This window comes from Anarrhichthys ocellatus, unplaced genomic scaffold (assembly GCF_004355925.1).
Source record: "Anarrhichthys ocellatus isolate YVR2014 unplaced genomic scaffold, GSC_Weel_1.0 scaffold35, whole genome shotgun sequence".
In the NCBI taxonomy this organism is placed as follows: Eukaryota; Metazoa; Chordata; class Actinopteri; order Perciformes; family Anarhichadidae; genus Anarrhichthys; species Anarrhichthys ocellatus.
Window position 1 is genome coordinate 3,173,052 of NW_022280065.1, and position 12,447 is coordinate 3,185,498.

General features: G+C 40.9%; 1 protein-coding gene across 1 annotated transcript in view; it reads left to right on the forward strand.

Annotated features, from left to right (window-relative positions):
* Nucleotides 1–9,763: 9,763 nt before the first annotated feature.
* Nucleotides 9,764–12,447, forward strand: part of LOC116393945 (transcriptional repressor scratch 1-like) — a 10,919-nt gene continuing 8,235 nt past the window's right edge. Inside the window, exon 1 of the mRNA XM_031866677.1 lies at nucleotides 9,764–10,841. Within this exon, the coding sequence (XP_031722537.1) occupies nucleotides 10,718–10,841 (124 nt within the window). The 5' untranslated portion in view covers nucleotides 9,764–10,717. The remainder of the gene's footprint in view (nucleotides 10,842–12,447) is intronic.

Here is a 12,447-nt window from a genome sequence, read left to right on the forward strand (position 1 = left end):
GTAAATATGTTGACTGGCTATATCAGAAAAAAAATTCCAATCATAGATAATATCTGAAACATGAAATTTTAAGGATTCAACCTTAGTTTTTGATTTTACATCCCTGTGTATCTTCACACATGACCAGAAAATGGCTGAATCTTGTTTGGCTGTTTGAATCAAATCAGCTGTCAGTCTGCTCTCAAATCATCAGGTGCAGGACTTAGATCCTATCTTTCTGTTGACGGTGCTTTGTGCTCGAAAGGGATGTGCCAAATTAGCATATGAGGAGGTATGTGAGCTGCTGATATGAACTGACCTGATTTGAGCATTTTGTCTGTGATCACAGAGCTCCCTGGAGGTTTACCGAAAGACATATTTTTCTTTGTAAAATGGGTGGTATTTGTGTTAGCTCTGTAGCAGCATTACCTTTTCATGCTTCATGTTTCTTCAATGCTTGAATACAAATTGCCTCTATTGTGTCTAAACTATGTGAAACACAGGCCTGACTACATCTGGTCACTTGTTTTGATCCCAAACAACAGAGATCATACATCCATCAAGCTGGGTTGGATCATAACAACCATTGAAACATCCACATCAACGAAGCTTAAAATTAGGCAGATTTTTAATAAAAAGTTTCCAACCTCCCCAATTCACTGTGGCCTTGTTACAATATACAGATTGTATTCATTTCCTACTGTCATTATAAACAAAACCTCACACATTCATTTGAGAGAGAGGATAATAATTAGTCTAAAAATCTAGGGAGAATAAAAAAAAAAAAAAACAGAACAAAGCCAGACGTGCGCCCACAGTGTTTCATTAGGGAACGCCACGACTGCAAACATACTGTTGCTCGCACAAACATAACAACAGCTTAACAAGATAGCACAAGAGGTTTAACAAGCAGGTACTTCCTTGCCTTTTGGGCTGATAAAAATGTTTGTTTCCATAGCAACACGGCATTGTTATTTTACAATCCAATCTTAACTGTCACCCCTTCAACTTTTTTTTCTGCGTCTCCTATTTCTCTGTTCCTTCCATCACAGAATCACCTGCTTTTTTATCCCTCAGTGTTTATCCTTTTATCTTGACCTGCATCTCTGTCTCCTTCTCCTTCTTTCTCTCATCTCTCCATCCTCGCCCTCTTTCACCATGTTTCTCTCTCTGCTTCACTTTTCCTCCACTTCCTTCATTATAGAGCTAAGAGGATTTGGTGGTGGTGGTGGCAGTGTGTGTGTGTGTGTGTGTGTGTGTGTGTGACTGTGTCCCTAGACCCAATTAACCCCCTGAATCTCTACTCTCTGCTGAGTTGTTGCGCAAAATGAGATACAATTTAAATAACTAGCTTCAGGTGTGACGTTGCCATGTTTGCAAATGAAGGCTTAATTGTCCGAGGTCACGGGAGGAGCATCGTGCGAATTGTCTTTTCCTCATATGAGGGTTAACGTGTTGACACAGATGAGACCTGAGCAAAAATAGATCTTCATGCGGCTTCAAATCAGAGGCGGATTGCTTTACAAATATCACAGTTTCATATCTCTTCATCACAAGAACATCACTGCCAATCAAAACTGGCTTTGCTTTGCTTGTTACCCCTCTAATTTTAGCTGATTTTCAGTTACTCATCTTATTCCCTTTGAATTTTCAAGAGGTGACATCGACTACACTTGACTAACATTGTGAAAAGCAGCCTTTGAAGATATCTTAATTTACACAACAGCAGGGAGGGTAAACGTGTCACCAGGGCTCCTGCTGACATATTATTTAAGGGCATGGATTCAAGTAGAATAACTCCTCTTGAAAATAACAAAGGAAATGGTTTATTAAATCTTGATAGAGCAAGAAATACAGGAATATTGGTTTAATAGAAAATTCAATTACTGTCATTTTGACATATAAATTATCAGCATTAACTGTTAAAAGCTAATAGATCCAATTGAACTGTTTTTTATTTGATGTGAATTACACAGTGAGAACTTTAAATGGGTTTTGACAAATATTCAAATGTAGTCACCAGTGTGTTCATATGGAGCATCAAGTCCAGAAGAATAGAGCTGCAGTGCTTTTTTTGAAGTAGTGGCCCCAGTCGGTATTGCAAGTCATATGACCAACGCTTTTTTGTGTACACAATTATAACAAAAGTACGGTATTAAAAATGATTAATGCAATTTTCTGAGCAACGTAAACAATGAGCTAATAATTCAATGGGCCCCAAAACGGAATTAGATTAGAAATGAATTTGAGAGATTTTATTTTGCTGTTTGAGGACTAAGCTACTTTTATTGGAATGGATGAAGGACCATCTTAGAACAAGAAATTCTGTTATCTTAATACATCCACTTGTAAAATACTGGCAAGCATGTGATGTTAAACATGGGCAGGTGTCCATGTTGTAAGGATGTTGGCTGTCTGTGATCACTTTAACCTTTTCATCTCGGTGAAAAATGCACTGCAGTGTCAGATTTGCTGTCCTGGTCCTCTGGGATTTTCCTAATTGTGTCTCATTTTGTGCTCTCTAGCCTCGTGTAGTGTCTCCATTGTCAGTCCATCCTAAATTTAAAGAATGATTCGTTCAAAATCTGTGTTTGAGGACTTTGATACTGTAAGCTTTCATCTAGAGGAGTGAGGACAGTAAGAGCATTTCTTATCATTTTGTGGCACAACAGGACTATGCGTGCACACACACACACACACACACACACACACACACACACACATACGCACACACACGCACACATAATTAAAGGGGTCTTGGGGCTATTGAAGGTATCAGGTGTAAGCCAGCTGTGAACACAGACTGGTTAATAAGCCGCCTTTGTTTGAATTAATGACTCATAAACCTGTCTATCCATCTATCCATCTATCTGTCAGTGAACATGTGTTGCCCCAGACTTGGGTTCATAAAGTTGGGTTTCAATCCCAGAAAGGAATAATAAACATCAGTACAAGTTAAAGATGATTGTTAACTAGAAAGGTGTGCTCAGTAGAGAGAAGATCTCTGCCAGGTGTGTCTGCAATGAACACTGCTGTGTTGTGTGATTGAATGAACACGACCCACTATTTGCTAACCCCCCTGTCTAGACCTCAAGTGAATCAGACGTGTTTTTAACTTCTCCTACAACAGATATGCTCTCATTTTAATCTGTGCAGCTATCTACACCGGCTCTGTGCGGGCGCGCGTCTCAGCTCTGTGTTAGTGACTTGAACAATATGCGTGTAAACGAGTTTTATGCCCAAAATAAAAAGGCACAGAATAACTGTGTCTCTCGCCGCATTGTGCCGGCTGAGCGTCGGCAATGTAGTCAGCTGCATGTGTAGTTCCGTTAGCTGATAGCCAAACACACCGTCCAAAACAATACAGGTTTGCGAACTGTTTTCCAACCTTGGAAATACCGTTTATGGTTTTCCTCCACCGTGTCTCTGGCAGCTGCTGGGGTTCGGCAATGCACTCATCTGTGTTATTATTAATACTAGCGGGCCCTAACGGCTGGGGGCCTGTTAAGAGTAGTGAGTGAGGAGTCAGCAGGCAGTCAATGACAGTATCAAACAGGCAATAAAAGTGTGAGTAACTGCAACCATGAGAGGTCCTTGAGCATGCAGCCATAACTGGGCACACAAAATATTATGCAGTTGCTGCAGCAGAATGCCAGATTAGCTGTGGACGGACACAGAGGTGAACACTCGCCCACCCACTCATGCACGCACAAGCAAGTTATCGCATGATTCTCCTGGCGGAGGTAATAAGCTTTGTTCTGTAAGACTTAGTAGGTTGTAGGTAGAAACAGTCCAACATTTGCACAAAACTTAGGCATGCAATTTGATTTAAATGCACAATTGTTATGACATTTTTACAATAATGAGCTGTTATTACCTGTTAATGGCTTTTCTTAGTCTTCAAACTGTCAATGTGTGGCGGCTACAATATATTGTATTGGGAGAGGAATACACCAGTGATGTCATAAGATGTTTAGATCACTGTGTAATGGCAAATTCAGTTTAGGGTAAAGAGATAAAATGACATTGCAGAGAGCTAAGAAACAAAAAATCCAAGAAACATAGTTATCCTCGACAGTCCAGAGACTTTAATCATTGAAATGTGAACAGATTGTTTAAAATGGATCCTTACTGCTGTTACAAAATGTGCATACATTTTAGAGTGATCTAATTTACTGCTGTTCATTCTTTACTGTGACTGAGAGCTATGTTTCGTCTTCCATTAAAAATCTTTAGAGAAGAACGTGAAGATGGTGTTACACAGTCACAGGGTTGTTCTTATCGATTATTTAATTGTATGCTCATATAAACACCCATCATCATCGTCAGTCAGATCTTTACTGAAAGGCATAACCAGGAAATGTATCGGCCAGAATGGTTTGGATTATCTTAACTGACTAAGTCTATTGTGGACCACCATGCAGGTCATCTGAAGATTTGAACTGAGGAGCGCAGCTTTCTGTCCATGTAGCGGAGAAAGACGATGGGTCTCCAACACGTTATGTCATTCTCAAGTATTAGAAACTTTTCAAGCAGAGCTGGGGATTCATTATGATTTCCCTGCTCCCAGTTTAATATCGCACAATCAAGGCATTTCCCAGAGTTTGATTGGATCTGTGTTTCATTGTCATAGATAGCAAAATTGCAATATTATTGGTTCTGTTAAAACTGCTATTTCAGCGCATTTTTTAAGCAATATAACCGAATTAGCTGTTACAGGATGACATAGAGAGGGTTCTGACTTTAAAAATGTTCAGGGAGTAGAATTGTACAATGTCAACATGTTAAACATTTACTGGAAATGGTTGATACATTTGCAGTATACATCAAGTGATACACATCGTATCACTTGATTAAGGTTGTTGGGTATCTGGTGGCTCCATTTATTAGGACCTAATTACATGTCTGACTTTTATGACATTTATACTTCCTCTGCTCGTCTGCGTGCGTGACCATCTAAAAGTCCTAAAATCAAGCTAAACAGATTCAACGTACAACACCACTAACATCTGGTCATTTGTGACGTACTTGAGTTCTGCTGTTAGAAAAGGAAACACATGGCAATGTGCACAGAGATATGACTCTATAACCCCACAGTCCCCACATGGGTATCAGCTGTCTTATTTCAACCTACTATAATGACACACATGTGCCTAGTTAATATGGACTCAACAATGCGTCCTGCTGCTCTCTCTCTCCACCTCTCTCCTGGTATACATTTAGATTTCAGCAGTTATTGCAAATATGATCAGAGTATTTGACCACAAAAATTTATCTTATTTCCAGTGCTGATGAAGGTACACTGTCCCTTCTCTACAGTAACATCACCTCCGGTCCAGGGTTATAGTGGTGATGTGTGATGATGATTCCTGCTGGACAAGTACATTTTTTTAGTTTCCCATGTCCACAAATAGGTCAGAGGTCAGGGTCAACTACAGGAGCATTTGGTAGAGTCTTGAAAGTCTTACACCAGACACTATCACTGCCATTTGAACCTCACTCTACATCCTTGTACCCCTCCTGCCAGAGTAGTTAGTTATCACATATCTGTCATATTAGTTCAGATCCAAATGTAGATTGTTGTCTTTCATCTCGACTGTTTCTCTGCCTCGCCTTATAAAACCAATATGTTTAATAGATCATTCTTGGGGTGCAGTAGTCATCTTGAGGGTATCAGGTGCTCTGTGTGGCCCTTTCCTAATGAGCCACATGTGACCAGTTAGGAGGACCCATCTGATCTGCCCATTCGCCTCATTACCGCCCAATACATATTAATGTCCAGGGTCACATCTTATACATACAACATACATATTCATAGCACACATGCAGAGTCATATATGTATCTTAATGGCATGGACATTACGGGTTTACTGGTGATATTCTGTTCTTTTGGTCTCTGTTTGGTTTTATTATAGCCAGCTGTGTGCTCTTCTATTGTATTTAGTTTTGTCACGTCCTGCACTTTTCAAATGTTAATGCACTGGACATGACGTATTCATGGCCACTATTTTACTGAGTTGTCTTCTATTGCATACGATTACACTGAATTACATTACTTTGAATAAAGGCAATTGTTCTTAAATCTTTTGGCTTGAAACCTCTTAAAACAAACTAGTGTCTTCAAAGAAATCTATCCCCTTAATCATCTTGTGAGATTTATCTTTGGACCCCTTGGGGGATGTTCTCTGAAGATGCAAGCAAATGTCTCTGAAGGGTGTTATGGACAACGGAGAGGTCACAGAAGAGCCGACGTGCACTCCTCCTAAATCTCAAGAAAGCGTCGTACGGACATGAAGGTCAAACAAGGTGATAGGTCTAAACCAGCTCCTTTGGATGCACCTTTGAAGTGGAAAAGAAAAAAAGCAGGTAGACATTGTACTCACAATCTGTACAGGTGTAACGGAAACAGCCACAAGAACGTATCTGAACTATTTTGAGCGTGTTTGCCTGCAGCCCAGCGATCCACATTACCGTCGTTAAAACTTAAAGATGACGGAATATCTTTTGTGAAAATGCCGTCCTAGAGACTTTTAGAATCTATGACAAGGAGCGTCGAGACAGTCTTTTTTGTAATGGTCCTTTGTAGTTTATGGTTTACACATTTAGGTTTGAGAAACTGAACAGACCACTTCTTTTTTTTTTCTAAAATGTGTCCCCATTATAACAATTCCGTGAAAAACACCATCAATACCATATCAACATTAACTGACTCACTGTGGAGTAAGTACGAGACAAGCAGATGTAAAATTAGAATGAAAATGAACGGGTCTCTGGTCATGGTCATCCATTACTACCTTTATCTATCTACCGTGACAGTTATGTTACTGTGAGCTGCTTTTCTCTCTCTCTCTCTCTCTCTCTCTCTCTCTCTCTCTCTCTCTCTCTCGCGCTCTCGCTCTTGCTCTCTCTCTCTCTCTCTCCTTACATTTAAAACCCTGTTTGACCTTCCATTTGTCCTCTATAAGTGTTTTGTCCTCTTTATTTTCCTCTGTTTCGCTCCCTCTCTTTGCTTTTCTGTCTGTCTTCCCCCCCTGCTTCTGTTTTCTATCCTCCCTCCTGCTCTGTGTCTCTCTCTGTCAGTTTTTGTTTACAAACCCTTTCATCTGCATTGCTTTATATGTAAAAACCCTTCTATTTGAATGGCGTTTTATTTAAAACCCTGTCATTTTAATAGCTCTTTAAAAGACAGAGGAATGAAAAGTCAACAAGGACCCTTCGATTGTGTTTCCTGACAGGACTCTCTCTCTCTCTCTCTCACACACACACACACACACACACACATGCTCACACACCGCCTGGCTGTCTACATGCATGCAAGTCTATTATTATGCTAATAAGTCTCCAGTCTCCACATGTCCCCACACAATCTAACACACACACACACACACACACACACACACATATAAATTTCGCTTTGCTCAGCAGTATAGCTGCACTCGCAGGCTAGCAGGAAAAATAAGGAGGAGTGGACAATTTCACCATCATAGAAATAGACCACATAGAACTGGTATTTCACGGTGTGTCATTGATCGGCACAGGAAGACAATCATTGAGAGAATTACACTCAACCCCCGCCGACAGATACCTTTCAATATCTACCTTGTTGCTCCTGTGGACGTGACACATGACGTGACTACTTTGTTAAGGTTAGGGGATCTTTGTTGTCAGGGTTTCAACAATAAACACGTGGTTAGGATTGTGGAACGATTGTGTTCTGATTTTTTTAAAAGTCGGTTGGAACCGTGAAAGAAGCGCCTGTCTGAAATGTTTAGTTGACCTATCCAGCCAACCCGACTTAGTGATAATGTCACCTGACTCCCTCCTCTGATCTCGTCGCCAGAGGGCTTTGTCCCTTCAGCGTATATGTCGTTTAGGGATGAAACAACTGATGCTGTCGTTCTTCGTAGTATCGCCTTTTCGTGCTGTGCATGTAGCGAATGGCGAGGGTTGATGGAAGCAGTGAGACTTGACTGTACAGTTTCTGTGTGGGAAGGACAACCAAAACCATGAAGCTAAAAACCACTAAAAGGGGATGAAAGCTTCATTGGAGTGCAGAGCTGTTACACAGGATAAACAGGGTTAACAATAGGACATGTTGAACTACAAATCATTCAATAGAAATGTGATGCACTGGTCTCATTCAGAAAACCCCTTACCTTTTTGAGCTGTTTTAGAGCCCCAGACCACATGCCCAAACATATACTGTTAGTGCCTGTATCTAATATTATACAGTCCATCTGAGACTAGAAACGAAACCCCTTCAGTGCATCAACACATGAATAAAGCAGCAACACTAAGTGACGACCAAGGAGACCAACAGACTGATAAAAGCAATGCACTCAACACAGACCCACAAACGCACAAGTCTGAAAAAAGACACACACACATAGACGTACTCCCTCCGTCTCGCTCAAACATTTATCAATGAAGTATAAAAATAGGTTAACTCCAAGGACCTTACTGAATAGAACTTACATAAACGCACACGTCACTGCATTACATCACACCCCATCATCCTGCTTGCCTGGATGTGTGTGAATGGGGGTAGGGCTTTGCATGAGTGTGTGAGTGTGTGCATCGCTGTCTACTGGCTGGAGAGAGATGTCTGTCTGTTTGTTTGAGTGTGCAAACACCAAAACAGTGCATCATCATTCTGCACCATGCCCCTGTCCTCTGACACAGAAAATAGCATTGTGTAACTCATAGTCCTAAAGCATTCTCTCTCTTTCTCTGTGAAAGACCATTCAGTAAAAACACCTTCACCTCAGTTGCATTAACTAAAGTCATTGGCTAATGCTGAGGCTGGATTTAAGCACAGAAGAGCTGATTGGCCCAAGGGGGACGCTGATTTGCATACTGGGAGTTCAATTGGTTGACTGCAGTGTAAAAGCATTGACCTGTGTTCAGTGCCACAAGAAGTTGTGTTTCATGTTGATTTGATGGTTCTCGGTCCTTGAGAAAGGCTAGAATCATTAGGCGGGAGGGGGATTTTTAAAAATCTAAACCGACAGCTGACATTTGCATTTACAATAGTAAATATGATGCATAGAACATAAATCAAATACATAATGGTTACAGTTAAAAGTATCTTCATATAATGGTTGACATATCTTACAAAAAGTAATTTGTTATTTTTGGTGTGTTCTCTAACAAATCAGTGCCTGCGTAACTGTGTTAGTATGCATATGACCTCTATGTAGTTTTTGTTTAAGTGAAAAGGATACCTCTTTTAACAAACCAAACAATCATCTATTTTTTTCTCACATCAGTTTAGTAAAAGATTTGCATTGGAGTCCATGTGCTTAGTGGTCTGTCTGACCCATGAACAGCATGACCAGTCTGTTCGATATAGACATTTTAAACTACCTTGAAGAGATTAATATAAATGGCAAATGTAAACAATAAAACCCCAAAATAATTAATATCGCCAATTTTGCGGATTTTTGAAACTTTTTCGATGTAGCACCTGTTTTCATTGAATATATTATCACTCACATGCATCCTTTTTTTTTATAAAGAAAAAACATCCTACACTTATATTTTATTGCCATAAAAATATGCGTCAGCCTGCACTTTAAACCACCTCATTAAATCCCTCCCCGGCCGACACCGCGCGCCGCTGCTGGTCCCACAAGACAAGATGCTCTTTTTTTCTTCTTCTGATGAATAATATTAAGCACTTCCATCTCTCTCTCCCTCTCTCTCTGTCTCTCTCTCTTTCTCTCTCTCGCTTGCCTATAAAGCTGCAACAGCTGATCTCGTGCACCAGAAAGAGCCGCAGCTCTGCACGCGCTAAGGAGAGAGGAAGAGAGAGAGAGAGAGAGAGAGGTGGAGAGGAGTGTAGAGTTCGCGACGGAGGGATGAGCTGTTCTGGTCTTCCAACTGTAGTTTTTTTTAGCAACATTTGTAAGGAACTGTGGTGACATTTTGACATTTTTCGTTACCTTTCTACTTCTTTTGAAGGCACCGGCACATCTATCGGTTTGTTCTCGAAAGAAATATATATATATTGAGTTGACTCACCTGCGTGGGAAATTCCACCGGAGTGTGTCTTCTGACTGAGCTCATTCCAAACCGGTGGAAACTTTTATTCTCTCTTCTCTCTCTGGTGCTGTCTCTGCACGTCCGTTCAGTGGCGGTGGGCTGTGTTGTGGCACGCGGAGAAAGGAGAGAGAACGGGCTGTCGTCGAGGGGAGCTGTCCGGTGCTGAAACCACGAGACTGGCAAAAGGTGCACGCAAAGAACTGGTTGACTGGAGTTCTCCGCGTGCTGAAGAACAACGGTTTGAAAAACGGTCGTTTTTCCTTTTGAAGCAACGGAATAAAACAAATAGCAAGAGAAGAGCGACGTTTTGTCTTCGAGCAATAGTCAATACAGGAACTGATTTATTATTATTTTTTATTTTTGATCTTTTGTCAGAGGAAAACAGACAATTTCTTTACCAAGACCAAACAAATCAGTCTGTATTTGTAAGATAGGCTAAATGCAGGTATGCCAAATCATAAGGAACTGAGGAGCACTTGGTTTGTCTGATCTTTAAAAGCCATGTCTCTCCACTTTCAAGGCTGTTTGATTGGAGGGAGCGAACGCACATAGTAGCTGAAACCAGGGAGTAGCCCACACTGTCATTAAAATCAGGCATTTCAACTATAGATTTTTGTAAGGCCTGAAGTGGGTTGGAAGACAGAAGAAGTGTGCTTGTTTATTGTATAAGTGTCGGAGCAACTACTGTCCCATCATGCCTCGCTCTTTCTTGGTGAAGAAAGTCAAATTGGATGATTTTTCGGCTGCAGAGCTGGAGAGATCATATGGTCACAGTAGAAGAGAAGCACTTAGTCTACGATTCCATCATCATGACAAAGGTTAGTCACCCTCCCACACGCACACGCACACACACACACACACACACACACACACACACACACACACGTACACATTCTGATTTCTGATGACTCAGTGGTTAAATAAACACAATCTTAAAGTGAAAATGCGAAATTTCCCACTTCCCATATAAAGATGTTCTCATATATTTTTTTGTGTGCAAAAGACGAAGACAGCTGATATTTGATTTTGATATTGTGTCACCAGCATACATGCAGTGGTGTTTTCTGTTTATTACTGTACTCAAATTAGCAGCTGTGAGTCACTCTCCAAGATTTCAACAATATTGCGAAGCTGCATTGACTCTAAATGGTTCCCACGAGCTGCATAATCCTGGATACACAAAACACAATACAGAGTTGGTGAGAGTGGGAAACATTGGGTCAAATATTTAATATAAATGATCAAGCATTGACGAAATACTTGGCCAGCATTTCTGAACAGATTTATAGATGCTCTTAAATGTTGTTGTTTTTTATTCTGGTGCAACAGGAGCTTTGTGCACTTAAGGGTTGGGACTTCAACCAAGGCAGCAGTCTTTTTATGTGCAAGCTGCATCAATATTTAAAAATTAACCAATAGATAAAATGACTACTCTATGTGCTATGTAAGAGGAGTTGCTTGTCCTCATAAATCAACAGACAAAAACTGCCCATCTTTGCAGCTTTATGATGCTTTTTAGCCTCTTTTAGCTTATCTTTCTTTTCTTTTTACCGGCGCTATTACTGGAATGGGTCACTGCCTTCATCCCTCTGTCTTCAGCAGCAGCAGGCAGCTGTTTTTAACAGTTAAGTCTGATAAACAGCACCAAATATTAGACAACAGCAATCTGGGGAAGAAACGTGGACATCTAACTAAATTGCCAGATGTTTTCTTCTCCAGGAGTTAAAGGAGACCAAAACAGAGCAAAAAAGGAGAGTGAATGTTGGGCTTGTAATTTGGTGGCTAAAAAACACTCCAGACTCCAATGTGATGATTATATTGCCCTGTGTCTGCAAAACTGTGTAAGTAAGCAATTGTTAGGTCACAGGTTGACCATATCACTTTTATTAGGCAATCATTAGCTTGGGTTGTATTGACGTCAGCGTGTTTCTGCCCCCTAGTGGCAAAGAAAATGAGTTAATGCAGCTTTAAAGGACTACAGAGGAATAATTGTGTCGGTCACACAGTACAGGGAGAAGTGTGCAACACAGCTGGTGCAACCTGGTTTTCACATTGTACCAAGGTCAAATGTGAGATGAAGAGATCCCAGGTGCTCTGGTGACAGGATGAACAGAGAAACATGCGGCAGCAGCAGCAGCAGCAGCAGCAGCAGCAGCAGCAGCGGGGCGACAAGCATGTTAAGACTGAAGCTGCTATCTCTTGTTATAAATATAACAAGAGTTTGACTGAAGCAACTGCAGCTTGTTGAACACACACACACACACACACATACAAATGCACACGAACACAAACACACATAAGAGGGTACACGCGCTGCTGTCTTTCTGTCAACTCGGCACATTTCCCAGGCAGCTTGCACAGCTGAGTGCACAGCATTACACACACACACACACACACACACACACACACACACACACACACACA